We start from the raw sequence: 27,462 nt of genomic DNA, 5'->3' as shown, positions 1-27,462 counted from the left end.
ATTTTAGTGTGGTAATATTAAAAAAGTTAGATAATTGTTATAAATCATCTCATTTAACACTCCTATGAAATAAGTATTAGCTCTACTTTATAGAATCTCCAAAGTCTGTTCTCTGGTTAGTATTCCATGCTGCCTTATGAACATCTTAATTTTGATTTTTTTTTTTTTTTTTTGGTGAAAGCATAAAGAACATGGACTGCCCAGCTAGTGTGGCTCAGTGGTTGAGCATCAACCCATGAACCAGGAGGTCACAGTTTGATTCCCGGTCAGGGCACATGCCCAGGTTGTGGGCTCGATCCCCTGTGTGGGGCTTGCAGGAGGCAGCCGATCAGTGATTCTCTCTCATCATTGATGTTTCTATCTCTCCCTCTCCCTTCCTCTCTGAATCAATAAAAATATATTTAAAAAAAAAAAAAGATCAATGGAAAAAATATCCTCGGGTGAGGATTTAAAAAGAAAAAAAGATAAAAGCTATAATCCTATAGCTAGGTATTTGTCAAAAAATAATAGATGACAAAAACGTGTTGGGTTTGGGAATGAGTTGTGAGACGCTGAGGAAGATAGGAGCTGGGCTTTGTGGAGAAGACAGGTGGGCCTAGTCAGTCCAGAGGGAAAAACGTTCTGTCCTCATGATAGAATTGGCCTACCTGTGGTCGGCAGACCCTGGCTCGCGAGCCACATGCGGTTCTTTGGCCCCTTCAGTGTGGCTCTTCCACAAAATACCACGTGTTTGTGCGCACATACAGTGCGATTGAAACTTCGTGGCCGATGCGCAGAAGTCGGTATTTTGTGGAAGAGCCACACTGAAGGGGCCAAAGAGCCGCATGTGGCTCGCGAGCGGCAGTTTGCCGAGCCACATGCAGCTCTTTGGCCCCTTGAGTGTGGCTCTTCCTAAGCCTTAGGAGTACCCTAATTAAGTTAATAACAGTGTACCTACCTATATAGTTTAAGTTTAAAAACTTTGGCTCTCAAAAGAAATTTCAATCATTGTACTGTTGATATTTGGCTCTGTTGACTAATGAGTTTGCTGACTACTGGCCTAGGCCATACTTGCAATTTCTTTCCTCTCCGAGGTAATATAACATTGGAGAGCATTAGGCTCAGGCTCAGAGCTGGAAAAGAAAGGAGTCTCTAGTTGAGAGCTGAGAGACTGTGCTACAGAATAAAGAAGAGTGCTCAGGTTAGGTCCAGGGAGCACAGTGGTTCCCTGGCCCTGCTGCAGAAATTAGAACCCACTACTCCACAACCGACTGCTGCCATTGGAGTTTGTTAACTTTATCTCAGCAGCTGGTGTACCCATGGCATGTAAAGCTTTGCCAAACTGAGGGAGAATACTCCCAACAGCACCTGATTAGCTAGAAGCTAACATTCACCAAGCCCCAACCACAGCCTTCCCGCCTCACACATGGGCTGTTTCTGCCACTTGTGCATCTGCCAAAGGCTGTGCAGTCTCCCCCCTAAATAAATCCCTCAGAGTTCTTCACAGTTCGTTCATTCCTTAAATCTTCTTTATTGTTCTCTAGCCCATTCTCCCATGCCCTAGTCAAGGTACCTCTAGCTTTTCATACTAATTCTAATGAACTAAACTATATACAAAAACAAAATAATTTTTAATTTGGGCATTTGGGTTTTTGCAGTGGTCTAATAAAAGCATATTTTTGTGTGTGTTTTTAATAAAAAGGAAATGTAAAGGTGGAAATTTTAGTCTTAAAAAAATGAAAGTCCTACATATATGTAAAAAATGAAAGAAGATAAATTTGTTAAAGGTGCAGTTATTCCCAAAATTCAGGACTGATTATAAAGGACATTGGAGGAGGTATCAAGTCATATATTTAATAATGTGTGGCAACATAAATGTATTTTGCAGAAAGAAAATAACTCATTTGTTTCTTTTACTGGCTATAGAAAAATATAATACTGTGTTTTTTAAAAACAAATAATAGAATGAACTGTTTAAACACTGTAAATCACAAACCATGCAATCTGCTTAATTACTTAAAATTTTAAATTATAACTTTTAGGTACAAATGCCTATGGTCCCTTGAAGAGAGAAATATAAAATGTATATGAGCAGAATTGGCCATGCATAAAAGAATATTCACATATTGATGAGAGAAATAACTGTTTTACAAATTATGTAACAAGAAACAATTTAACAGTGTAAGCACCACATGCAAAATCTGAGTTTTATCATGAAAATGCATTCTAATTTTCTATTTTAATAAAATACTTCAAGTTTTTTCACTTGTTTTGACCTTTAATATACTTTGTATTTTACTGTCATTAAATATTTTTTTCTATTTAAATTGTATCAATGACCTTAACTTTGAAAGTATTAGTAATATCACTTTCATGTTGTTTTTAGTAAAAACTTTGATAGACCAAGAGGTGAAGAATGGCATTCCTTCAGACAGAATTATTTTGGGAGGCTTTTCTCAGGTAAGATAAGTTTGGGTGGTATGTCAGTACCATCAGTATATTTATCTAGAAGTCAGTGGCTTCAATCCTTTTCTATAACATCTCTTTTTAGAAGATGTTATAGAAACTGATATACTACTTACCTTTAATGCTCGATTAAGTTTGAATGGATTTGAAATAACTATTAATTGAGAGAATACTTACACTCTTTTGCTTTTCTAGTTTTCTCTTTTCAGCAGTAGCTTTACTGTATGCAGCGGTCTGTGGACCACTGGTGGTCCGTGAGATCTGAAAGGTTGGCAACCACTGGTATAGAGGATGACTTGAAGATAGATTTATTAAGTAAACTGATTGGAATGTGAAATGTTAACACTCTACAGCTCTTTAAACAAAACTCTAAATAGAGGTATAAAGCCCATGTCTGGGAGGAGAGACTACTGATAGGAACAGTAAGGTAGAAGACAAGAGAATTTCTTCCCTCTTTTTTGTCACAGATTCCCATTGGTTGAGCCCTGCAGATTCTCCCGCAATTACTGTGGAGTTTTTGAGTTCTTCATATTTCAATTCCAGCCACACAAAGAAACAGACTGACAGTCACTGAGTCCCAATTTCAGAATCTTGGGAGAAGGAACATAAATACCTCAGATGAGAAAGGATCTCACCTTTTCATGTGGCCTAGTGACTCGTGGGCGTGGCCAGAGTGACATGGCATCTAGATGACTGATGGGAATGCAGTTCCCAGGATGCAGGGTGGTGTGAGCTGGGTAGGCTGATACGCTAAAGGTGTCTGCTACATAGTCTTCATTATCTTGAATTACTGTTTTGGAAAATAATACCAGTTTAAGACGAGATTTGATTTTATACGAAGACTTTTCAGAGGAGAAAATAGTAACTATGAATCTATAATGCTTCTAAGGCGGTTGTAAGTACAGTGGTCTTCAATGTAGAGAATCATGTGCTTTAGGACACAGTGGGGTGTGCACGTATTTCTACTTGTTTGCCTGATTTGATTTGACATCAGCCACCCAGTTTGATTTTTTGATGGACATTATTAATAACAAGAAACTTCTTAGGTTGCTGTTAACAAAGGATGTGTTGTTCCATTGACTCTCCCTGCTTGTCTTTCTAGGGAGGAGCTTTATCTTTATACACTGCTCTGACCACACAGCAGAAACTGGCAGGTGTCACTGCGCTCAGTTGCTGGCTTCCACTTCGGTCTTCATTTCCACAGGTAGTCTGATTGCTTCATACCACATTACATTACTGAGCTAAGAGACAGCAGGTAGCGTTGGGGAGAGGGTCATTTTTTTTAATCAACTTTATTTTTTTAGAGCAGTGTTAGGTTCACAGCAGAATGGAAAGTACAGAAAGTTCCCACATACCCACTGTCTCTATACATGCACAGCCTCCCCCCCCCCCCCAATGTTGACATTCTGCAGCACAGTAACTCATTGATTACAATCAATGAACCTACATTGATACATCATCACTCAAAACCCAGAGTTTATATTATCATATTTTTTTAAAAAGAATTTTTAAAAACTTTTAATAATATATATTTTTTATTGATTTCAGAGAGGAAGGGAGAGGGAGAGAGATAGAAACATCAATGATGAGGGAGAATCCTTGATCGACTGCCTCCTGCACACCCCCTACTGGGGATTGAGCTGCAACCTGGGCTTGTGCCCTGACTGGGAATCAAACTGTGACCTCCTGGTTCATAGGTCAGTGTTCAACCGCTGAGCCATGCTGGCCAGGCAGAATTTTCTTAGACTTTTGTGATGTATTACTAGGCTTTATGGGTTCACTACATTGTCTTCATTGTGGATTACATAGAATGGAATAAGAAATAAGTCCTGTTGTCATAAATCTTATATTTAAAGTAGTTGATACATTTTAAGATATATAAAAATTAGGCTATTTTTTACATATAGAAATATTTTTGAATGTTCAGTATGTTCATTGATAGCAGATTTTTCAAAATAAAATATAATTTCTAAATACCCAACAGGGTAGAGCAGTATATAGTATACATGAGAGGTGTAGACTTTATTTTCAAATTTGTCTTTAAATCTAGGGTTTTTTCTTATCATTCTGTAATAACTCTTTGGTTACATAGTAAGTGCTATTTATAACTTTGTTTATTTTATTTATTTATTGGAAGGGAGAGAGAGAGAGAAACATTGACTTGTTGTTCTACTTACTTATGCATTTATTGGTTGATTCTTGTGTGTGCTCTGACCTGGGATCGAATCGGCAATCTTGGCATATTGGGATGATGCTCTAAACAACTGAGCTACCTGGCCAGGGCTTACATCTTACTTAAGTCAATTAAATAAGAACTGAGAATAAATGGGTCAGCTAAAACATACCTCTCATGTCAGGACAATGTGAACAGATAAAGAATAGAATCTGCTTCAAGGAACCAATTTATTGGGAAAACAAAATATATGATCGGGTAATCCATATGTCCTATAACAGTTTAAATAAAGATATGTGGAGATTATAAGGATGGCAGGAATTTTATTTCTATGGTCAAATATAACCGATAAAATAAGTAATAACATGTTGTATGCACATATCTATCTATAGTTTTAAATGCCTGGTTTAATGTTCTATATATTTGAATAAATAATACTAGTTTTATTTTGTTTTGTTGTTTTTGCAGGGTCCTATCAGTGGTGTTAATAGAGATATTTCTATTCTTCAGTGCCATGGAGATTCTGATCCTTTAGTTCCTCTAATGTTTGGTTCTCTTACTGCTGAAAAGCTAAAAACATTGGTAAATCCAGCCAATGTAACCTTCAAAGTCTATGAAGGCATGATGCATAGTTCATGTCCACAGGTAAATGTTTGGAAACCGTGATTATAGAGATGTAATTTGCTTCTTTTTCCATGTGCTATTTCAAGATAAATAATAATTGACCATTTGGGGCTTTAAAGGAGTTAATGAATTCACTCTGAGTCATAGGTTAGCAGGACTTAGATCAAAGCTTCTTCAATTTAATTCAACAAACACTCACTGATTTCCTATTACATGCAAGCATTGTACATAATTCTAAGATCAGAAAAAAACATTTCCTTTTATTAAAATTTAGACAGGATTCATTAATATTAAAAATTTAATAGGGGAGAAGGATATGGGGAGAAGGATATATATCCAAGTAACTATAGAAAACAGATGTGATATGTGTTCTATTGGAAGTTTTAAAAAGTTACTTGAAAAACTGAGGAGAGTGAGATTAATTTTATCTTAGGAGACACTGGGTCATGATGAAAGAGTTAGATTTTGAACACAGGGTAGGATTTAGATAGTAAGTATGCAGAGAAAGGACTGTAGGACAGGAGAAGCAAGCTGTCCCATTAGGCTGTAGTCTTATGAAAAGCTAGGTGTCATAGAATAGAGAGAGAGGAAAGACTTGATTGTACAGAGCTTTTATGTTGTGTTGAGAATGGACTTGTTCATTGACTTTTTTTTTTTTTTTTTAAATCAAAGCAAGATGTAATGTATATTCTGGAAACAAGTGAAGCAGAATCCACTAGGATTTAGTGATTAATTCTGTGGAATAGGAAAGTATCAATGAGGCCTTATATTTCTAGCTCAGATGATTAAGATGATGCCACTCATAAAGTATGTAGTACAAGGAACAGTTTTAGGGTAACAGGAAGGCCATATACTTACTGAGTTTAATGACCATAAGGGAATTGGTGTGCTCCCATTACAGTATATCAGGATGGGATATTAGAAATACTTGTCTGAAGCTCAAGCCTTTAATCGAGGTTTAGAATAATCAATATTATTGATCAGTGAAGAATCACCATGGGGGGATATCATGAGAAAAAAATCCAAGGGATAGAACTTTGGTGGAGTTCAAAGGAGTTAAGTGTTGAGTGAGAGTACAGGAAGAGAGAATTTCTGAGTAGATGGGAACAATAACTGATGATTCAGAGACTGATTAAGGAGAAATAGGCCAGGAAGAAACTGTCCAGTAAGAAGGCACCTCAGATGTTTGGGGATATAGAGCCAAACTGCAATAGATTATGTGAAGTAGGGAAATGAGGAAGTAGAGGCAACATGTATAAACCTTTTTTAAAAAAAATTTTGGTAAAATGGGAAAAGAGTAGGAAGTTTCTTTATTTAACAGGATGGGAGAAAGAGACCCTGATAGGTTGGGAGGAAAGAGGGAGAAGATGCCATAAAGAGAAGATAACTGATAGTGGGAAGTCTTAGAGGGATGATATAATTTATAATTAAGTCCTGAAATGGGTAGTGGTTGCCTTAAAAGAGGAGAAAAACACTTTGGAATCAAGGTAGAAGAGGATGGATGAACATGAATGGATTGTTGACGTATGGTAGAAAGTAGTTGCGAGCTCACATTAGATCCTCTCAATCTTTTCAGTGAAGTAGGGGAGATGTGGTCACTTAATGAGAACGAAGGAAGCCTGGATAGATTTAGAGGCTTAGGGAAGCCTACACCAAAAATTGGCGGCTAAACATTGAGGCAGTTTATGTTACCATGGTTTTGCAACTAACTGCTCAACCTGGCTAACTCATTTGCTTTAGGGCAGAGACAGCAGGTAGTAATATGATTTATCCAGAAAGACAAGGGGCCTGAGATGCTAGGGGATTATTAAGGACATAGTTGAAGCTGTCATAGTGTTTCTTTGCTTTTGTACTTGTGGGTCTATAGACTTTCTGTAGAGTTACCAAACAGATGTCATACCCACAATTTTCTAGAAGTTCTTTTAAAATAACCTTTTGTTTTTATAGAATCAATAAAAATTTTAAAAAAGCAACTGTTGTGAAGTATTGAATCCAGAAAGGGAAGTGGCTCTCTGAGCATCCAGAAGGGACTGAGGGTCTAGAGCAGTGGTTTTCCAGCCACTTTGTATCACAAGGACCCCAGAGCTTAATAAACATACAGACCCCCAAACTCCAAATGCAGTGATTCTGATTCAGCACATTGGGGGTTTGGGGTTGAACTCAGGCATCTGTGTTTGTATGGAGATTTTTTTAAAAATAAAAGCTCCTTAAATGATTTTTTATGCCATCACATTGGAGGACACTGGATGAATAACTAGGAGCAGAAAGTGAGAAGAGGTAGAAAAGTAGGAGATGGTGTCACAGGAAACTTTTAAAGGACTTTAGAGTGTTGTAAAATAGATCACTTCCGTGCTGTGGCTTTTTTTCTAAGTAAAGTATCAGGTTGAAGGCTCTCTGCATTGCTGACTTGTGGGGGCTAAGCCTTGAAATACTAGAGTTGATTGGAGGAAATGAAATGTGTTTGGGGGAAGTGAGACAACTGTGAGACAGATGCAGGGGTCTTTTAGGAAAGGTTTTGCTGTCATAAATATTTGGTTATATTAATTTTCATATCTTTCCAGGCTTATCTTAGGTGCTTGTTATCTTTCTAATGGTTGATTATATCAAAACCCTGATTGCAAGACCAAAAATATTTTATGCTGTGGATTTAGCATTTCATTCTCACGAGAAAATGTTAAAAGCTAGGCTTTCCACGTATATGTAGTTGGCAGTCATTGTATACTTATTAATACTTCTCATTATTGTCACTTCTAAGCCCCCTTCATCCCTCCGCACCCCATGTTTTATTTGTTCAAGCATAGCAAAATGCAGTCCATTTTCAAGGGAGTAGATACTAGATGTGAGCCATATTGAATGTACAATAATAATCACAGGAAATGATCTGAAATTTCTATTGGAGCCTCCTTTCTGTTACAACTTTTTATTTCATTGTCGTAGTAAAAATGTTGTTTCACCTTAGGTACACACACCACAGATTTAGTTAGTGGTAGTTCACTGGGGATTTAATTTCTGATTTGTGTAACTGCTTATTAAATCACTTTATTCCAAACAGGAAATGGTGGATATCAGGCAATTCATCGATAAAATCCTACCTCCAGTTGATTGACATCACTAAGGCGCCTTTGTGTAGAAGTACACACCAGCATCGTTGTAGTCACGTATAAACCTCTTCCTGTGCCGGATCTTGAAAGTTATAATGTTTGCAATGTTAAAATCTTTTGCAATTACACACCCATGACACAGTCTAAATAATATCTCCTCGTGGAAAATTTATGATCTTGAAGGTTTCAATACACGAATTTGTGTTAACATGATCCAGAATATACTAGCATTAGCATAGGTGAAGCAGCTAGCTTCTTTCCCCCCAAATGTAATTCGGCAAAATAATAAAATGCTACACCCAGATTTTTCTATTACATCATTTGAAAATTATTAGTCTGCTTAATGAAAATTTGTTTGGGGATAAATGAGCAGTTAAGATATAAACTATTTATGAATGCTGTGACTTAGTCTGTGGACTTATTCCAAAATTACTTAGTCACCATGCAGTATGTGTATTTTTTATATTTGTATTCAGATATACTTAATGATTATAATACATAAAAAGAATGAGGTGTAACTACATTATTCCTAATAATAGGGATATTGCTTCTAAGTGTCAATAAAGAGTAACATTGCTCTCTTCAATGAATGGCCCTTTTATTTTGGGGACCAGGCTTTTCTTTCCCTATTACAATTTCTTTAAAATTGTATTTATTTATTGAATTTAGAGAGAGAGGGGTAGGGAGAAAGAGAGAGAGAGAGAAACATTGATTTGTTGTTCCATTTATTTATACATTCATCGGTTGATTCTTGTATGTGCCCTGATGGGATCGAAACCACAACCTTGGCATATCGGGACGACACTCTCACCAACTGAGTTACCCAGGCAGAGCACAATTTCTTAATATTCTATTTTCCTCTCTAGAAAAGAAATGTATTCTTTCCTTTTATCCTTCATAACAGACCAAATATTGCCTCCTTGCCATAGACATCTGCTGTCAGTATATGCTGTAATTTGACATTCTGAATCACAAACATGATGGTATTTAAAATGTATTTACACTTATATAAAGAAACCAAACATCACTTCAGACTTCCTACATTACTTATTTTTTAAACTGTACCTAGTCCAAAGTTAGACCTATCTAGTTAATAGAATCTTCAGTCTAGGTAAGGAATAATTCTGTGGTTGTATTTTTCTGTAATTAACTCAAATAATTATTAGGTCATAGTCCAGTATGTTCTGGAAGATTTAAGACTGATCTTAAAAACTGTACTTCTAAGATGATTTGCTCTAAGATGATTCTCCTTGTAGCAGAGAATTTTAGTTTGCATATTTTGTACATATGTTTGAAGTCAGCTACTGTAGGGAATGAACAGTCCATTAGAAAAATTTGCTTTCATCTGCCAATGAATTTATTTGAAATTTTCACTTTAATCAGATGATTTTTAAAAAACCTTTGTGCAAATATAAAAGTGGCAATTACGTGATTTTAAATAGTTGGAATTTTTAGATTATTGGTAAAAACTATTTGAAAACAAATTTATCGGCAATGAAGGTTAGTCAGAACTCAACGCATATGGTTACCACACAGTTTAATGTGTAACAAAAATGTACGCTTCGTATTTCTGAACTGTTGTAATTTTTCTTCTGTATTCCAACTGACTACAACAATGTTAGGAATGCACCTTTATTATAATTTAGTAATGGACTATGTAGAATGTTAATAATGAAGCCATACGTTTATGTTTGGATTTAGAATTTTTAAACAATCATTTAATAAGTCATTTTGATTTACCTTGAAAAATATAAATTTGTTTCAGTTATACAGATCAGCAAGATACGATTTATAGTAAGAGATATTCCATTGAAATGTGCTGTAATGTGGGAAAAATGTAAATTTTTCCACTGTTTCTATTAATGTGAAATAAAATGTAATTCTCACTTTTCTGTGACTGCTTTTTTGAAGATTGCTTTTAACATTTGGGTTTGCTTTGGAATGACTGTCTATAATGAAAAGGAGGAAAATGTCAATGTAATCACAAGAAAATTTAGAGAGAAATGGAATAGAACCAAGCATGAGAAAAGCTCTCGCTATGCAATTTTAATAAGCTAAAAAAAAATTCCTATTTTTTAGCATTCCTAAACTAAGAAGTTTTGTTTGGTGTTTTCTTTTATCATCCTTTTATATAATATTCATGGGATTTTTTAAATTAGTGTCATAAATCAGTTATCCAAATATTTTTCTCTTTTTAAAGAAATTTTTTCTTTTGCAATTACAGTTGATATTCAATACTATATTAGTTTGAGGTGTACAACATAATGGTTAAACCTTTATATAACTTGTGAAATGATGCCCCCAATAAGTCTTGCATCCACCTGACATCATACATATAGTTATGACAACATCTTTGACTATATTCCTTAAACTGTACTTTATATCACCATGACTATTTTGGAACTGCAAATTTGTATTTTTTTTTTAATATATTTTATTGATTTTTTACAGAGAGGAAGAGAGAGAGATAGAGAGTTAGAAACACCGATGAGAGAGAAACATCGATCAGCCGCCTCCTGCACATCTCCCACCGGGGATATGCCCGCAACCCAGGTACATGCCCTTGACCGGAATCGAACCCGGGACCCCTCAGTCCGCAGGCCAACGCTCTATCCACTGAGCCAAACCAGTTTCGGCTGGAACTGCAAATTTGTATTTCTTAATCCCTCCAATTTTTCCCACAGTCTCCCAGTCCCCCTCCCATCTGGCAACCCATGTTAGTTCTCTGTACTTATGAGTTTATTTCTGTTTTGTTTGTACATTTATTTTGTTTTTTATATTCCACAAATAGATGAAATTTTATGTTTGTCTTTTTTCACCTACTATAAAAGCCTCTAGGTCCAACCATGTTGTTGCAAATGGTACGATTTCATTCTTTTTTATGGCTGAGTAATATTCCATTGTATATATGTACCACAACTTCTTAATTGAGCTGATAATGGTTAATAAAATTATATAGGTTCCAAGTATACAACCCTATAATACATAATCTGTACACTGCATTGTGTTCATCATCCAAAGTCAAATCTTCAGTCACCATATATATATACATATATATATATATATATATATATATATGTATATATATATATATATATATTTGGTAACAGCTTTATTAAGATATAATGAACACACCATGTAGTTCACTCATTTAAAGTGTACAATTCATGGCTTTTTCTATATTCAAAATTATAGTCATCATCACAATCCATTTTCATCACCCTATAAAGGAGCCCTGTGCCCTTTAGCAGCTATCCTGTGCCAGTTTCTACTTCCCCACCATTCCAAGCCCTAGGGAACCACTACTGTACTCTTGGTCTCTATAGATTTGTCTGTTCTGGACATTTCATATCAATGGAGTCATGTGGCTACCTTTTCTATTTAGCAAAATGTTTTCAATGTACATAATATTCTATACCATGTATCATAAGTACTTCATTTCTGTTTATTCCTGAATAGCATTTCATTGTATGGAGTGATCACATTTTTTAATCTAGTCATCATTTGGGTTGTTTCCACTTTTGGCATTAATGATGCTATAATGAACATTCACATCCAAGTAAACATGTTTTCATTCTCTTGGTAATGTATTTATAAATAGAATTGCTAGATCATATCTTTAACCTTTTAAAAAACAGACTGTTTTCCAAAGTGGCTGCACCATTTTGCATTTTCAGTCACAGTGTATGAGGGTTCCAATTTCTCCACATTCTTGCCAACACTTATTTTTCCGTGTCTTTTCAAATTTATTTTTATGTTGAGGGTATTACAGATTCCCCCGCCCTTTATCCCCTACTACCCTGTTCCCACTCCACCACAGGACCTCACCACACTTGCTACCCCAGCTTTTTTTCATTTGCATGAAATACTTTTTTCTATCCCTTTACTTTTAGTCTGGGTGTATCTTGACTTCTGAGGTGGGTCTGTTATAGGCAGTATATATATAGTTCTTGTTTTCTCATCCATTCAGCTACTATATATATGTTTTTTTTATTGGTGCATTTAAGCCATTTACATTTAAAGTGATTACTGATAGGTACATATATTTTCCATTTTATTTTTCCACTTGCTTTCTTTACCTTCTTTTCCTCTTCTCGTCTTTTCTCCTCCTGCATCTTCAAGAAGATCTTATAACAGTTCTTGTAGTACTACCTTAGTGGTAATGAAATCCTTTAGCTTTTACTTGTCTGGCAAGATCTTTATGTCTCCAATTTTATTTTAATTATTATTTTTTCAATTAGCAATAATCATGCCTTGGATAAACCTCATTGGCTAAGATACTGCCACTGCGCAAAGCTTCTCCTTCAATTTTAAAATGATAGCACCATTCGGTAAAGTAATCTTGGTTCTAGGTCCTCACTTTTCATGACTTTGAATATTTCAAACTAATGCCTTCTGGCCTGAAATATTTCTGTGGAGATAAACATCACCTGACAGTCTTATGGGAGCTCCTTTGTAGATAACTGTCTACAAAGACAGTTAAGATTGGCTGTTAAGATTGCCTCTTGCCGAAACCGGTTTGGCTCAGTGGATAGAGCGTCGGCCTGCAGACTGAAAGGTCCCAGGTTCGATTCCGGTCAAGGGTATGTACCTTGGTTGCGGGCACATCCCCAGTGGGGAGTGTGCAGGAGGCAGCTGGTCGATGTTTCTCTCTCATCGATGTTTCTAACTCTCTATCTCTCTCCTTTCCTCTCTGTAAAAACTCAATAAAATATATTTAAAAAAAAAATCAATAAAAAGATTGCCTCTTGCCCGGCCAGAGTGGCTCAGTGGTTAAGTGTCTGTCTATGAACAAGGAGATCACAGTTAGGTTCTCGGTCAGTGCACATGCTTGGGTCTCCATTCCCAGGGTGGGGCGTGCAGGAGGCAGCCAGTCAATGATTCTCAACATTGATGTTTCTCTCCCTCTATGAAACCATAAAAAATAAATAACATATATTTAATTGCCTCTGTCTTCTTATGATGTGTCTTGGTGTGGGCCTCTGTGCGCATCTTGTTTGGGAATTTCTTCCTGGCCTTGTGTGTCTTTTTTCTTCCCCGCATTGTGGAATTTTTTTGTTATTTCTTCAGATCGGTTCTTCATCCCTAGTTCTCCCTCATCTTCTTCTCCCACCGCCATGATGCGGGTGTTGTTGTGTTTCATTTTGTTTAAAAGGTCCCTGAAACTATCCTAGGTGTTTCTGGGGCCTCTTGGGAGGGACTCTGGTGCGGGCCTGTGTCAGACACTACCTGTGAGTGCCCCTGGGCAATTAGGTTGGAGCTGCAAGAGATCCAGTTTGTGGTTGCCTCTCCTGGACATGGGTGTGCACAGGAAGGACCGGAGCTGTGGACCGGAGCTGTGCACCAGGCAGGCTTTTACCAGCCCCAGCCCCAGCCCCAGCCCCAGCCCCAGCCCCAGGGGATGACCTAGCCTAGTGGTCGGCAAACTGCGGCTCCCGAGCCACATGCAGCTCTTTGGCCCCTTGAGTGTGGCTCTTCCACAAAATACTGACTTCTCCGCATGGGCCACGAAGTTTCAATTGCAGTGTACATGCGCGCCCGCAGGTGGTATTTTGTGGAAGAGCCATACTCAAGGGGCCAAAGGGCCGCATGTGGCTCGCGAGCCGCCGTTTGCCGACCACGGACCTAGCCTGCAGTGATGGCGAACCTTTTGAGCTCGGCGTGTCAGCATTTTGAAAAACCCTAACTTAACTCTGGTGCCGTGTGACGTATAGAAATTTTTTGATATTTGCAACCATAGTAAAACAAAGATTTATATTTTTGGTATTATTTTATATATTTAAATGCCATTTAACAATGAAAAATCAACCAAAAAAATGGGTTCGCGTATCACCTCTGACACGCGAGTCATAGGTTCGCCATCACTGGTAGGGGGTGGGGGTGGGTAAGGACTGGGAGGAAATGGGAGATATCTGTAATACGATCAACAATAAAAAAAAAAACTTTTAAAAGTACAAAGGAAAAACTTACGAGGATTAAACCCATATATAAACGGCTCTAGGGCTATGGGAGGGGTATTTGTTTCCAGGGTCTACCACGGAGAGGAGGCTTGGGTTTCACTGCTTTTAGAAAACGACAACGTTGCATTCCGCAAACCGACCTGTTCAGAGCTCCGTGGGGCTCCGCAGGTCCCGCAGGTTCGGGCTGCCCGGGAGGCCGGCCCGGGTGAAGCTTCCCTCTGCGCGGAGGCGGGTCCGCGATGAGCGCGCGCCAAAAGCCCGCCTCGCAGCTCGTGGGCTTCCCCAGCGGCCCGTCGGGAAACGCTGCCGCCGAGCAGGCTCCCTGCCCCGCCCACGGCGCCCGGGCCCGCCCCTCCGCATCGACCGGCTGTCGATTGGTAGCGCCTGGTCGGAGCGCGCGGGGCTCGATTGGCGCTGCCTGCGGGGGAGGAGCCGCCGCCGCCGCCGCCGCCGGCCGGGGTCTAGAGGAAGGGCCTAGGCCGGGCCTGCCGCGTTGGGCTCGCCGAGCGCCCGAGCTCGCGTCCCGCCGAGATCTCCACCCCAGTGCCGCCCGCTCCCGGTCCCAAACGGGCCGGGCTCGGGGAAGACCTGCCCGAGCCATGGAGGACGAGGTGGTCCGCATTGCCAAGAAGATGGACAAGATGGTGCAGAAGAAGAACGCGGTGAGCGCGGCGGGCGGCGTGGGCCGGGAGGGAGGTCGGAGGGAGGCCGGGCGGCGAGCGGAGGCCGCGGGGACGGGACGCGGTGGGTCCCCGGCCGGCCCGAGGAGGCTCCCGACCGGCCCGAGGAGGCTCCCGGCCCCCGACGACAGCCCTCCCGGCGTGGGAAGCCGGCGTGCACGGCGCCCGCGTCCGGGAGCAGCGTCCTGGGGGAGCTCCCGCGCGCTGCCCCGCGGCTGCGGGCTTTGGGACCGGTTCTCGCTACTTGCAAAGCCCCTCGTTGTTACTACCGCGTATGGAAACCTCATCGAGGCAGTCTCTCCTTTTGTTTTAGATTTTCATGGTAGTAAATCCTCACGGAGATAGCCTAAGACTTGAACAGTATCGCCAGCCCTCACTGTTTAAAAGAATTCATTCTCTTTTCCGTGATGGTTGGCCAACAGCTAGAACAAACATCCCGTAGAGGTCCGTGATCCGCTGTAGAAACATCAGGCTGACAGAGTGTAAAATCCCGGGGTCTTAACTTTTGAGGAAGGACGGACGCAAACTTCAGGATCTCGACTGCATGCATGCTCCTTTCGCGATGACAAAGGCCGAGGGTGCCGGCGGACTGGTCCCGTGGCTAAACGTTTTTTAAAAAGTGGATCTTGCCGGGTGGTGGTGTGTGCAGACGAGCTAGGATTGAAGCACGCGCATTAGCTGGGCTGCACTGGTAGATGGATTTGGACAAATGTCATTGCCGGGCGTTAACTAGGTGTTTCACAGTTAATACCAGGGGCATTGTCCTATTTGTTATTGATCATGTGTACTTGCGAACATGTTCTCTCGTGGTTCGTTTGAGGCCTGCCGTCCAGTTTTCTGCATTTTTTGTCTGTCTGCAGAGTCCTCTGTTTCCTTGCTAAACTTCCACAGTTGTGGTTCCACCAGGCTCAGCGCATTTGCAGGATCAGCATGCCTGAAATAACTCACTCCCATCGGTGAGATAAATTCCATGTCACACTGACGCCAAGTAGAAAAGGGATGCTGATTTGTACAGCCTTGTAGAGTTGCCAAACAGATGTGCAAAGTGTATCTTTTTTTTTTTTTTTTTTTTTTTTTACAGAATAAGAAACTGAGTCAGAGCTGAGTAGCTGTGTAGTTTGGATGTAGCCAGGATCCCGGCTTCCTACCGGACAGCCTGCCAGAGCAGGAAGTAGTGTTTACACTGAATGCATGAGACTTCATAGTCTGTTCCTCTTTTCCTTTAACAGGTGCATCACCCAGTATTTAATTTTGTAGTCTGTTAATCTGTATTTGCAATTTGGCCTTTTAAAGTATTTCCTGTTTGTTTTCTGTGCTAGACATGACTTCTGCTATGTATGTTTTCTGTTGATTTCCCTTTCATTCCCTGCTGCAACTTGTGAGTTCTGGTTATTCCATAGGCTGAACATTTCTGGAAAATTTTTCTCTTTTCCTGGAGTTCCTCACAATCCCAAGGTAGAAGGTCCCAGGGAAAAAGGCAGTTTGTTGGATATTTTTTTTCTCTAACTAGGGCAATAATGTGTAACCTTTTATCATCTAACGCATTTTTTTTTTTGGATGCACCGCTGGGATACGAACCCTAACGCATTATTTTTTATTGATTGATTTTAGAGAGAGAGAGAGACGTAAGAAGTGGGGGAAGAGAGAAACAGAGAGAGAGAGACATCGACCCCTTTGTTCCACCTACCCATTCATTCATTCATTGATTCCTGTGTGTGTATGTGTGACCCAAACCCGAAGCCTTGGCATGTTGGGAGGACACTCTAACCAACTGAGCTACCCGGCCAGGGCTCGATAGTTTTACCTGCAGTTCTCAAGTTATAAATGCATTTTGAGATCTTTATTAATGGATCTGAGAGAAAATGAGGATACACTCTACAGATAATCCTCAAATCTCATTTTTCTAATTGTTCAAAACTTTAACAGTATGAAAACTTGCCCCCTAAAGGAAGGCAAAATTGACTAGCTCTTTTACATTTTGTTTTCTCCCTTTTTTATATTTTACAGAAATTCAACTAGGCAAATAAAATGAAAAAGGGATATAGTCAGACTGACTACCACCCACGCTCCCAAAGCAAGTGTTCAATAATTTAACAAGTTGTTCTGGGGTTGTTGGATTATGGTTGTTTCTTTTCTTGTGGTTTCCAGCTTTTCTCTGTGAGCTATTTTTATATTATGAAAAAGTAAGTTTTGCTTGAAAGATAATAGTGTAATCATTGATGGAGCCTGCAGCCTGGGCATGTGCCCTTGGCTGGAATCAAACCCAGGATCCCTCAGTCGCAGGCCGATGCTCTATCCACTGAGCCAAAACAGTCAGGGCTGGATATTATTTTAATAAAACTATCGATGTTACACTTCAGTAATAATAAAAACAGCTATCATTTATTGAGCTATTACTCTGAGCCAGGCATTCTACTAAGCACTTACCTACTATATCTCATTTATTCCTCAGTTTTGCAAAATGAGGATTATCCCCATTTTAAAAATGAGGAAACTAGCCCTGGCTGGGTAGGCCAGTAGGTTAGGGCATTGTCCTGATATGCCATGGTTGCAGGTTCGATCCCTAGTCAGGGCACATATAAGAACCAACCAATGAAGGCATAAATAAGTGGAAGAACAAATTGATGTTCCTCTATCTCCCTTCCTCTCTCTCTCAAATCAATTAATAAAAATTTAAAAAAGACTGCTAACTGAAAAATAAAAGAAAAATGGGAAAACTAAATATTTAGAGAGTTAAGATAGTGGGCAAATGAAGGTGTGAATTGAAATCTGTTTTGCTCCAACGCCCGAACTACGCTGTTTAGCTTCGGTGCCTCTCTAGAAGACTCCCGCATCTCTCTTTGAACTTCGCATGGTGTCACAAAGGTTGTTGCTACCAGTCCAATGCCAACAGAATTCCCAGTGTGTGGTGCTGTGAAGGGAGAAACTTTATTCAAGTGAAGCTGCTCCAGTGGAACAGCTCAGTTGACACAGTTTGAAAACCCTGGAAATGCAGTCTTCAGTAGAAACTGAAAATGCCCTACTGGAGACAAAGGGGAAGCTGTCTTACATAGTGAAAAATGCCTGCTCCCTGTTCCTGATTGGTCTAATTTCATGCAAATGAAGACTCCCAAGTTCTCCCTGTTTTATTTATTTATTTATTTAAAATATATTTTATTGATTTTTTACAGAGAGGAAGAGAGAGGGATAGAGAGAGAAACATGGATCAGCTGCTTCCTGCACACCTCCTACTGGGGATGTGCCCGCAACCAAGGTACATGCCCTTGACCGGAATCAAACCTGGGACTCTTCAGTCCACAGGCCGACCGACGCTCTAGCCACTGAGCCAAACTGGTCAGGGCATTTCTCCCTGTTCTGATTGGTAATTCTGGAGGATATAGCTGCCAGCTTTTGATTGGATGGGGAAGGTCTCAGTCCATAAGTTAAAATACAACAGCAGTAGTTTATAAGGGTCTGCTCAGATGGCAGGTACGCAATGCAGGAGGTTTGGCAGGTCAGTCTATGGCTTTTCCCTGAGGTATAGCGAGTGTGAGAAGTCTCTAAACAATGGCTGTTAGACTCTTTATGAATTTGGGCCCAGTTAGCCACAGGAGTCCTCTGGACAGGTATATTCTTTCTTGGGGTTGACAGTGGGTATAATTAAGTGAATATAAGACTGGGAAGTAAGGGTACTTACTCTTCTGGGGCAGACAGGTTTCTCTAAATACCTAATCAATATCTTGACCTGTACTACCCAGAATATTGCCCCATGGGTGTACTTGATCTTAAACAGTATTAGCAATTTTACAAGTGCCCTCTCCTGAAGCCATGATGAACCACATAAATTATTGACATTTTCACATATTGGTTATTTTTTACTTAGCTTTCTTCTTGTAATTATGACTTCATGCAATTAAGCAAGTCTGATTTCTAATGTGGGTTCAAATTCTAGTTCTTCTGAATTTTAGCTGTGTGATCTTAGGTAAGTTCCTTAACATCTCTAAAATGTTTTTCTTGATGGTAAATTGGAGATAATTTAGTGAAGATTAGATGACTATAAAATTCTTACTAGTGCCTAAGATACAGTAATGGCTAAAAAACTTGGATTGTCTTTGTAAGGGATTTATGGCACTACATTGTAGAAGAAGTCAGGTAAGAACTTAGAATTTTCAAGTTCATGGAGAGATTTTGAGTTGTGTTTAGGTTAATTTTAAAATTTAGGCTCAGGGCAGAGTGGGATTAAATTGCAGGGAGAGAAATTGAAATTAGATAGAATTTCAAGGAGCCGAGATTCCTGAAATGTGTAGGTTTCTAAGTCTTAACATACCCAGTTGAAAAAAGCATCTTTAGTTTCCATATTAGGGTTAGAGTGATTAGCATAAATCAAAATTTAGAATGACTACACAATTTTTATAACAGTTTTATTGAGATATAAAGTAAAATTCACCCTTTTCAAGTGTACAATTCAATGGATTTTATTTTTTTTAAAATATATTTTTATTAATTTTTTACAGAGAGGAAGGGAGAGAGATAGAGAGTCAGAAACATCGATGAGAGAGAAACATCGATCAGCCGCCTCCTGCACATCCCCCATCGGGGATGTGCCCGCAACCCAGGTACATGCCCTTGACCGGAATCGAACCTGGGACCTTTCAGTCCGCAGGCCGACGCTCTATCCACTGAGCCAAACCGGTTTCGGCTCAATGGATTTTAGTATATTCACAGGTTTGTACAACTATCACCACTGTCTAATTTTGGAACATTTTCATGGCTCCAGTAAAGAAACCAGTACCCATAAAGTAATCCATGAAGAAGTCACCATATCTCCCCCACCCTCCCAGCCACTAATCTACTTCTATCTATATGGATACCTGTTCTGGCATTTCATATAAATGAAACCATACAGTATGTGGTCTGTGACTGGATTTCTTCATTTAGTGTTTTCAAGGTTCATTCATGTTAATAGTATATATCAGTACTTCATTCCTTTGCATTGCTGAATAGTACTCCAGTGTACTGGTGGGTTTTTTCACATTTTAGGCTCTTTCCATTTTGACTATTATGAGTAATGCTGCTAAGAACCTTCTTGTACAAGTTTTTGTGTGGACATAAATTTTCATTTTTGTTCTGTATGTACCCAGGAGTAGAATTGTTGGGCCATATAACTATGGATAACCTTTTGAGAAACTGCTAGACTATTTTCCATAATTGCTGTATCATTTTATGCCCTCACCAACAATGTATTGAGGGTTCCAATTTCACCACATCTTCAATACATGTTATTAGCTGTCTTTTTTATTATAATCATTGTAGTGACAGTAAAGTAGTATCTCACTATGGTTTTGATTTGCATTTCTCTGATCACTAATGATGATGGACATTTTTCATTGTTTGGTGGCCATATCTTTGGAGAAATGTCTGCTCAAATGCTTTGCCTATTTTTTAATTGTGTATTTATATTATTGAGTTGTAAGAATTCTTTATATTCGGAATACTAGACCCTTATCAGAGATGGAATTGTTCTGTGGGTTGTTTTTTCACTCTCTTGATAGTATCTTTTGAGATAAACTTTTAATTTTGAAGGCAAATTTATATATTTTTTCTTTTGTCATTTGTGCTTTCAGTGTGGAGTAATTACAAATTTGAGATCACATAGTAAAATAAAAATTCCTGTTTATTGTGATATTGTTGAGCAGTAACTCAAATATTTATAATTGTGTTTCCTTTTTTAAAAATGTTTTTATTGATTTCAAAGAGAAGAAGGTAGAAGGGGAGAGAGATGGAAACATCAATGATGAGAGAATCATTGATCAGTTGCTTGCTGTTGCACATCCCCTACTGGGGATTGAGCCCCAACCTGGGCATGTGCCCTGACTGGGAATTGAACTGTGACCTACTGGTTCATGGGTCAGTGCTCAACCACTGAGCCACACTAGCCAGGCTATAATTGTGTTTCCTTAAAAAAAAAAAAAAAAGAACATCTTAATTTTTAAAATTTTGAAATCTCATAATTCTTACTAAGAAGTGTTTGAGTTGATTGAGCTTCAGTAATACTTTTTAAAATGCTGGCTTATGGTTCTTTGAGAATTATTATTATGGTAGAAATAGATAATTCTTGTTATATTTTTGTACTCCTTATCATCCATCTCCTGTGTGTCAGGCACTCTATTTTGATACTTCATATGTGTTTATTACCTCATATGACCATTTTAACTATTTGATGTCATTGTATTGTCTCACCTATGTATAGGAAACTGAAGCCTAAAAAGGACAAATAACATTCCCAAGATCTTATAATTAGGAAATGATATTATGTGGATTTGAATCAAGATCCGTCTTTTATATAGCCCATGTTGTTAACTGTATATTCTATTTTGCTCCCTTAACATCTCCGGAAAAGGATGTTTGTATCCTATGGAGTCTTGTATATACTGGATGCTCAGTACAAGTTTGAATACCATATTTTGTAAAAGTACTTACTTCCATTGACAAATAGGAGTACTAATGATGTAATAAAGTAGTGTAAGAGCGGCTGTTTATTTTTCAGCCAGTTGTGAACTAAATTTGACTCTGGAAGTTAAGGTAGAATCTTTCTTTCTCTTGCATCATTATCGCTAGGAGATGCTGCAATCTAATAGACCTGACCTTTAGAGGCAGGTGATGATTAAGAAAAGCTAGGCTATGCTATTCACCTCTAGTTATTCACCTGTGGACCTGTGGAATGGGAAAGAGCAGTGGTATAAAGGTCAGGAGACAGTAGTACTTGTCCTTTTGTATTACCCATCAGTATGACCTTGGACAAGTCACTTTCTTTTTCTGAGTTGTTTCTTTGTCTAATTGAGGGTTTGAAGAAGATGCTCAAAGATTTCTTTTCTTTTTTTTTTTTAATATATTTTATTGATTTTTTACAGAGAGGAAGGGAGAGAGATAGAGAGTTAGAAACATCGATGAGAAACATCGATCAGCTGCCTCCTGCACATCTCTCACTGGGGATGTGCCCGCAACCCAGGTACATGCCCTTGACCGGAATCAAACCCGGGACCTTTCAGTCCGCAGGCTGATGCTCCATCCACTGAGCCAAACCGGTTTCGGCTCAAAGATTTCTGTTTTAAAATTTCCTAAAGTCAAGAAGGGTTTCTATCTTTTCTTTTTTTTTTAAATATATTTTATTGATTTTTTACAGAGAGGAAGGGAGAGAGATAGAGAGTCAGAAACCTCAATGAGAGAGAAACATCGATCAGCGCCTCCTGCACATTCCCCACCGGGGATGTGCCCGCAACCCAGGTACATGCCCTTGACCGGAATCGAACCTGGGACCTTTCAGTCCGCAGGCCGACGCTCTATCCACTGAGCCAAACCGGTTTCGGCAAGAAGGGTTTCTATCTTGCTCACAGTTTTATCTTCCAACACAGAGCAGAACTTGAGTATTTGTTGAGAGGCAATAGAATGTAATTTGACAGAACTACATAGATCTCACTTTTTCTAGTTAGTAATCATGTGACCTTGTACAGACTTCTTAATTTATCTGGACTTTAATTTCATCATCTGTAAAATGGGGATAATAAAAGTACTGTAGGGTTTATTGTGAAGATGAAATAATATATGCAAAATATTTAACACAATACTTGGCACATACTAACACAAATTTTTGTCACTGAATTAATATATGGTAATCTGTTCTTTGTCTTTTTCTTTCATTTTGAACATAGTTGTTTATTTTTTAATATACTTTTTTGACTTTTTTCAGAGAAGAAGGGAGAGGGATAGAGAGTTAGAAACATTGATGAGAGAGAAACATCGATCAGCTGCCTCCTGCACACCCCCTACTGGGGATGTGCCCGCAACCCAGGTACATGCCCTTGACCAGAATCGAACCTGGGACCCTTCAGCCCGCAGGCCAACGCTCTATCCACTGAGCCAAACTGGTTAGGGCAGTTGTTTATTTCTTAAAGAAGCTTAATTAAAATATTCATCTTATTTTGTTAGAATACAGTGTAATTATGATAAAGGTCATAGTTTTATCCCACTAGTATTATTTAGCTTTTTCTCCCTCCCATAGTCTGTATCTCTAACACCAGTCACCAAAGAGATCTGAGTGAAATGGGAGAGTGTGATGAAATTAATGCAAAGCTATTGCTTCTACTTGGAAAACAACTTAAACCTTATGCCACATTGCTGATGTATTGGAAGAATCACCGTTGTGTGTGACAGACAGCATTATGGAAGCCTGAGGAAGGAGATTGTGCCTTTTCAGGGATTCCCAGAAGTGTGATTTTTAAAAATCTTTTTTCCTGATTCATCCTTAATCAGAAATGGATCAGAAAGTCCATGGAGACATGAGTAGAAGAAAAATGTCATGGTATATATTGGTTCACAATCTCTTAAAACCTTTAGTGTTTGATATATTTGAGAATTCCAAATTTTTCAGATTTGATAAAAGCTAACTTTCTACATGTATTATTACATAATATCCTCATTGAGGTCTGGGTAGTTTCCAGTAATCAGACATTATCATTTCTATAAAGAAATGCAGTTTATGTGGGATAAGTAGAACATAAATAGCTTTATATCTGTTGACACTACATGTTGCTGTCAAATGAGTTTATTGAAAACCTATAAGATATTTTTTGGTTTTCAAAGGTTTTTGATTCTGGGATTTGTAGATATGGAATTGGAAATCTTATTCACTCACAAGAATGCCATGCCTATAGAAATGTTTGATAAATGTAAATGCAAAGTCAATGTTAGCTTTTTTAAAAAAATATTTTTTAATTGATTTTAGAGATGAAGGGAGAGGGAGAGAGAGAGATAGAACATCAATGATGAGAGAGAATCTTTGATAGGCTGCCTCCTCCTGGGAATTGAGCCCACAACCTGGGCATGTGCCCTTGACTGGAATCCAACCCAAATCACCCGCAGGCCAACGCTCTATCCACTGAACCAAACCGGCTAGGGCGAAAGTCAGTGTTAGCTTTCTTTAACAACTATAATGTTCCTCTTTTTTAGTTGCCTCTAAATCAAAAAAAAATTTATAGAATTTTAAAGTCAGAAGTGAATCATCAAAATCCTTTATAATAACCTATATCATAGTTTCTATTAAACTTAAGTTTTTATTTGTGAAGTACTGGGTTAAATTAAAATGATGTTATCTGTTTGTTGTTAGAAGAAAAGTTAATACTGTTTTATTCTCCACAGCCAAATCCAATATCTGTCAACTTTAAATGGAAGAATTATGTAACTGGAAGCCTTTACTTGATTTTATATTTAAGAAATAATAATGATGCCATGAGATTCCATGCTTGTTTCTTCCTGTGGGGTGCATAATGAGCGACATGCGCTGTGGCTTTCTGTTTTCCTGGGGTATCTGTGTTTCATTGATCCACAGGGTACCTAGTTTTCATTCTTGAACATTTCAGAAAGCAAAATGAGTAACATGTAACTTTGGCCAGATGGATGTTAGGATATACTTTCACAGGCAGAAGAACATCAAACACAGCATCAACATTTGCATAATAAGTGTCATCATGGGCTTGGAATAAAATCTAAGAGACATTAGTGAAGTGCTCTTTGAACTTCAAGGAACCAAATGGTTAAAAAACGGGGGGGGGGGGGGGGGTGAAAAACAGCTAGCTCTACACAGTACAAAGCCAGCTAAGAGCTTTTGATTCTTTTATGGATTCTTTTATGAAATGCTGCCTTACTGGTATTTTTGATACAACTTTTTGTGGGATAAAAACATTAATCTGATCACCAATAGAGGAGAATTCCTTCCCCATGCCTGCCCTATCCTCCCCTCCCTTCTCCCATCCTCACTGGTGTGGATGCTTGTTTTTTAAAGTCATGTTAATAAAAACATAAAAGCAAAAAATATATATTAAGATCTGAGTCATAAAGTGATTCATAAGCATTGGACTTTGAATGCAAAGTAGTTTTAGAAGCACCTAAGGCAATTTGTTTTGCTTATGTGTTTCTCTTTATATATGTGAAAAGCTAATATAAAAATTCCAAGTCTAAAAGAATTCTTTCAGTAAACAAAAGTAGAAAGAAGTGGTAAGAAAACACTGTCATAGTTAATGGTTTTTTCTTTATTAGTATACTAGAGGCCTGAGGCACGAAATTTGTATAAGAGTAGACCTTTTTTCCCCAGCTACCGGCACCTGCTTCCCTCTGGCACCCAGGACCCGGGCTTCCCTCACAGCCCCAGCTTCGTCCAGAAGGATGACCGGTCTAATTAGCATATTATGCTTTTATTATTATACATAGAATATTGATGTATCCACATATTATACATTAAGTGAATATTATACTGAATACAGTATGAACTGAATGTATTAGATTAGATGAAATACGGTAGATTAAATATATCAAGTTAGAATATTTAGCCACAAGCTGTAAGTTGTGCTCTTGCTTCTCATCTAATTTTATTCCTCTTTTTAAAAAAAATTTTTTACTGCATTTATTGGGGTGACATTGGCAAATACGTTTCCTCTTTTAACTTTCGGTGTTTTGGCAGTGTTCTTGTCACAGACCAGTGAGATATGGAGACATCATGAGAGTTCTAGTAAAGATGCCCTTTCCCACTCCCTGAGTGTGAGTGAATGCTAAAGGTGCTAAACATCTTCTAACCCCCATTCCCACTTTCTCAGGCTTGGCTCCTTTATCAGGCAAGTGTCCTGCATGGACATTTGGGGATGTGTTATAGCACCACAGTAAGAGATACATTTTACGTTTCTACTTGGTACACATATAAACAAATACTATTAAAAAATAAACTTTCTTTTTTTACATCTGCATAGTATTCCATTGTGTAAATGTACCACAGCTTTTTATCCACTCATCTACTGCTGGGCACTTGGGCTGTTTCCAGATCTTAGCTATTGTAAATAGCGCTGCTATGAACATAGGAGTGCATATGTCCTTTCTGGTTGGTTTTTCAAGCTTCTTAGGCTGTATTCCTAAAAGTGGCATCACTGGGTCAAATGGCAGTTCCATATTTAACTTTTGAGGAAACTCCACTCTGATTTCCATAGTGGCTGCACCAGTCTGCATTCCCATCAGCAGTGTACTAGGGTTCCTTTTTCTTCACATCCTCACCAGCACTTGTTTGTTGATTTAATGATGGCAGCCATTCAATAGTGAGGTGGTACCTAATTATTGTTTTAATTTGTGTCTCTCTGATGATTAGTGATGTTGAGGCATCTCTTACCCTTTGAGACTGCATGGAGGGACCTAGAAATAAGTCAGTCAGAGAAAGACAAGTATCACATGATCTCACTTATATGTGGAATCTAATGAATAAAATAAACTGACAAACAGTACAGGACAATAGACATGGAAGAAGGAAACAGGCTGATTGATGGATCTCAGAGGGAAGGGGTTCTGGGTGAGGGCGGGTAGAGATTAATCAAATAACTCATATGCATATATGCATAACCCATGGACACAGACAATAGTGGGGTGAAGGCCTGGGGAGGGCATGAGAGTGGGGAGGGGGAGGTCAATGGTGGGAAAAAGGGACAACTGTAATAGTTTAAACAATAAAAATAAACTTTCACAAAACAATATTTAACAAGTACTGGTCGTAACTCAGTAAATGGATTTTGTGATCCTTTACTGAGTTCAGCCCATATTTGGAAAACTCTCCTTTTCTCCTCTCTATTATACACATATGTGTACCCACATATACATATGTATGTGTGTGTGTTTACCTTTCTCATATGAATAACTGAGCCATAATGAGTTGTGGATAGTAAACCATAAATTTAAATTTCTAGCTCTTGCTTTACTATCTGGTAAATTCAGTATGAAATCATTTACTTTATAGGCTGGAGCATTGGATTTGCTGAAGGAGCTAAAGAATATTCCCATGACCCTGGAATTATTACAGGTATGAACTGCTACGTGTCATAAGTTTTCAATTGCTAATGGTCATAAATTACTCAAATGTCTTCAATATCGAATTTTTTGTCATTGCCTTGCAGTCCACAAGAATTGGAATGTCAGTAAATGCTATTCGCAAGCAGAGTACAGATGAAGAAGTTACATCTTTAGCAAAGTCTCTCATCAAGTCTTGGAAAAAGTTATTAGGTATAATTGGTCTTCCCTTATATATATTTATGATGTTCTGGTTTATTTAAACATTTGAATTTTCTAGTAGTTTTCTTGTCTTTCAATATTTATAACTAGATTGCCTCTTTAACTAAGAAGACAGTTTCCCCCCAAAGAGAAGGTTGCCATACTTTAAAAACTTTTTGTCATATTTGTTTTGTCATAGTCTCTTTTTCTCTCTATCTATATACTCACACACAAATTATTTTTTCTGAACCTTTGGCGATATGTTGCATCTATCATGCTTTACCCTTTAATACTTACATGTCATTTTTCTTATAACAAGTTTATTTTCTTATGTAATCATAATACAGGAAATTCAGGAAGTGTAACATGAGAATAGTACTTTAATCTTCAGGGAATATTCTATTTTTGTCAGTTGTCCCAGTGTC

At 38.5% G+C, this 27,462-nt stretch overlaps 1 protein-coding gene across 2 annotated transcripts in view; it reads left to right on the top strand.

Moving 5' to 3' along the window:
* The window catches only part of LOC308533365 (acyl-protein thioesterase 1), a 66,710-nt gene that overhangs the window by 17,498 nt on the left and 21,750 nt on the right, over positions 1 to 27,462 (top strand). The window contains exons 6-10 of one of the 2 annotated variants that reach the window (XM_081111326.1): positions 2,366 to 2,439; positions 3,548 to 3,649; positions 5,087 to 5,263; positions 26,787 to 26,849; positions 26,944 to 27,049. In XM_081111326.1, coding sequence (XP_080967452.1) covers positions 2,366 to 2,439; positions 3,548 to 3,649; positions 5,087 to 5,263; positions 26,787 to 26,849; positions 26,944 to 27,049 — 522 coding nt within the window. Of the gene's footprint in view, positions 1 to 2,365; positions 2,440 to 3,547; positions 3,650 to 5,086; positions 5,264 to 8,294; positions 10,234 to 26,786; positions 26,850 to 26,943; positions 27,050 to 27,462 lie in introns of those variants that run through there. The other variant, XM_081111325.1, reaches the window with a different exon arrangement.

Source organism: Myotis nattereri, assembly GCF_964212035.1.
Source record: "Myotis nattereri genome assembly, chromosome: 17".
Lineage (NCBI taxonomy): Eukaryota > Metazoa > Chordata > Mammalia > Chiroptera > Vespertilionidae > Myotis > Myotis nattereri.
This window is presented reverse-complemented; position numbering and strand designations above follow the sequence as displayed.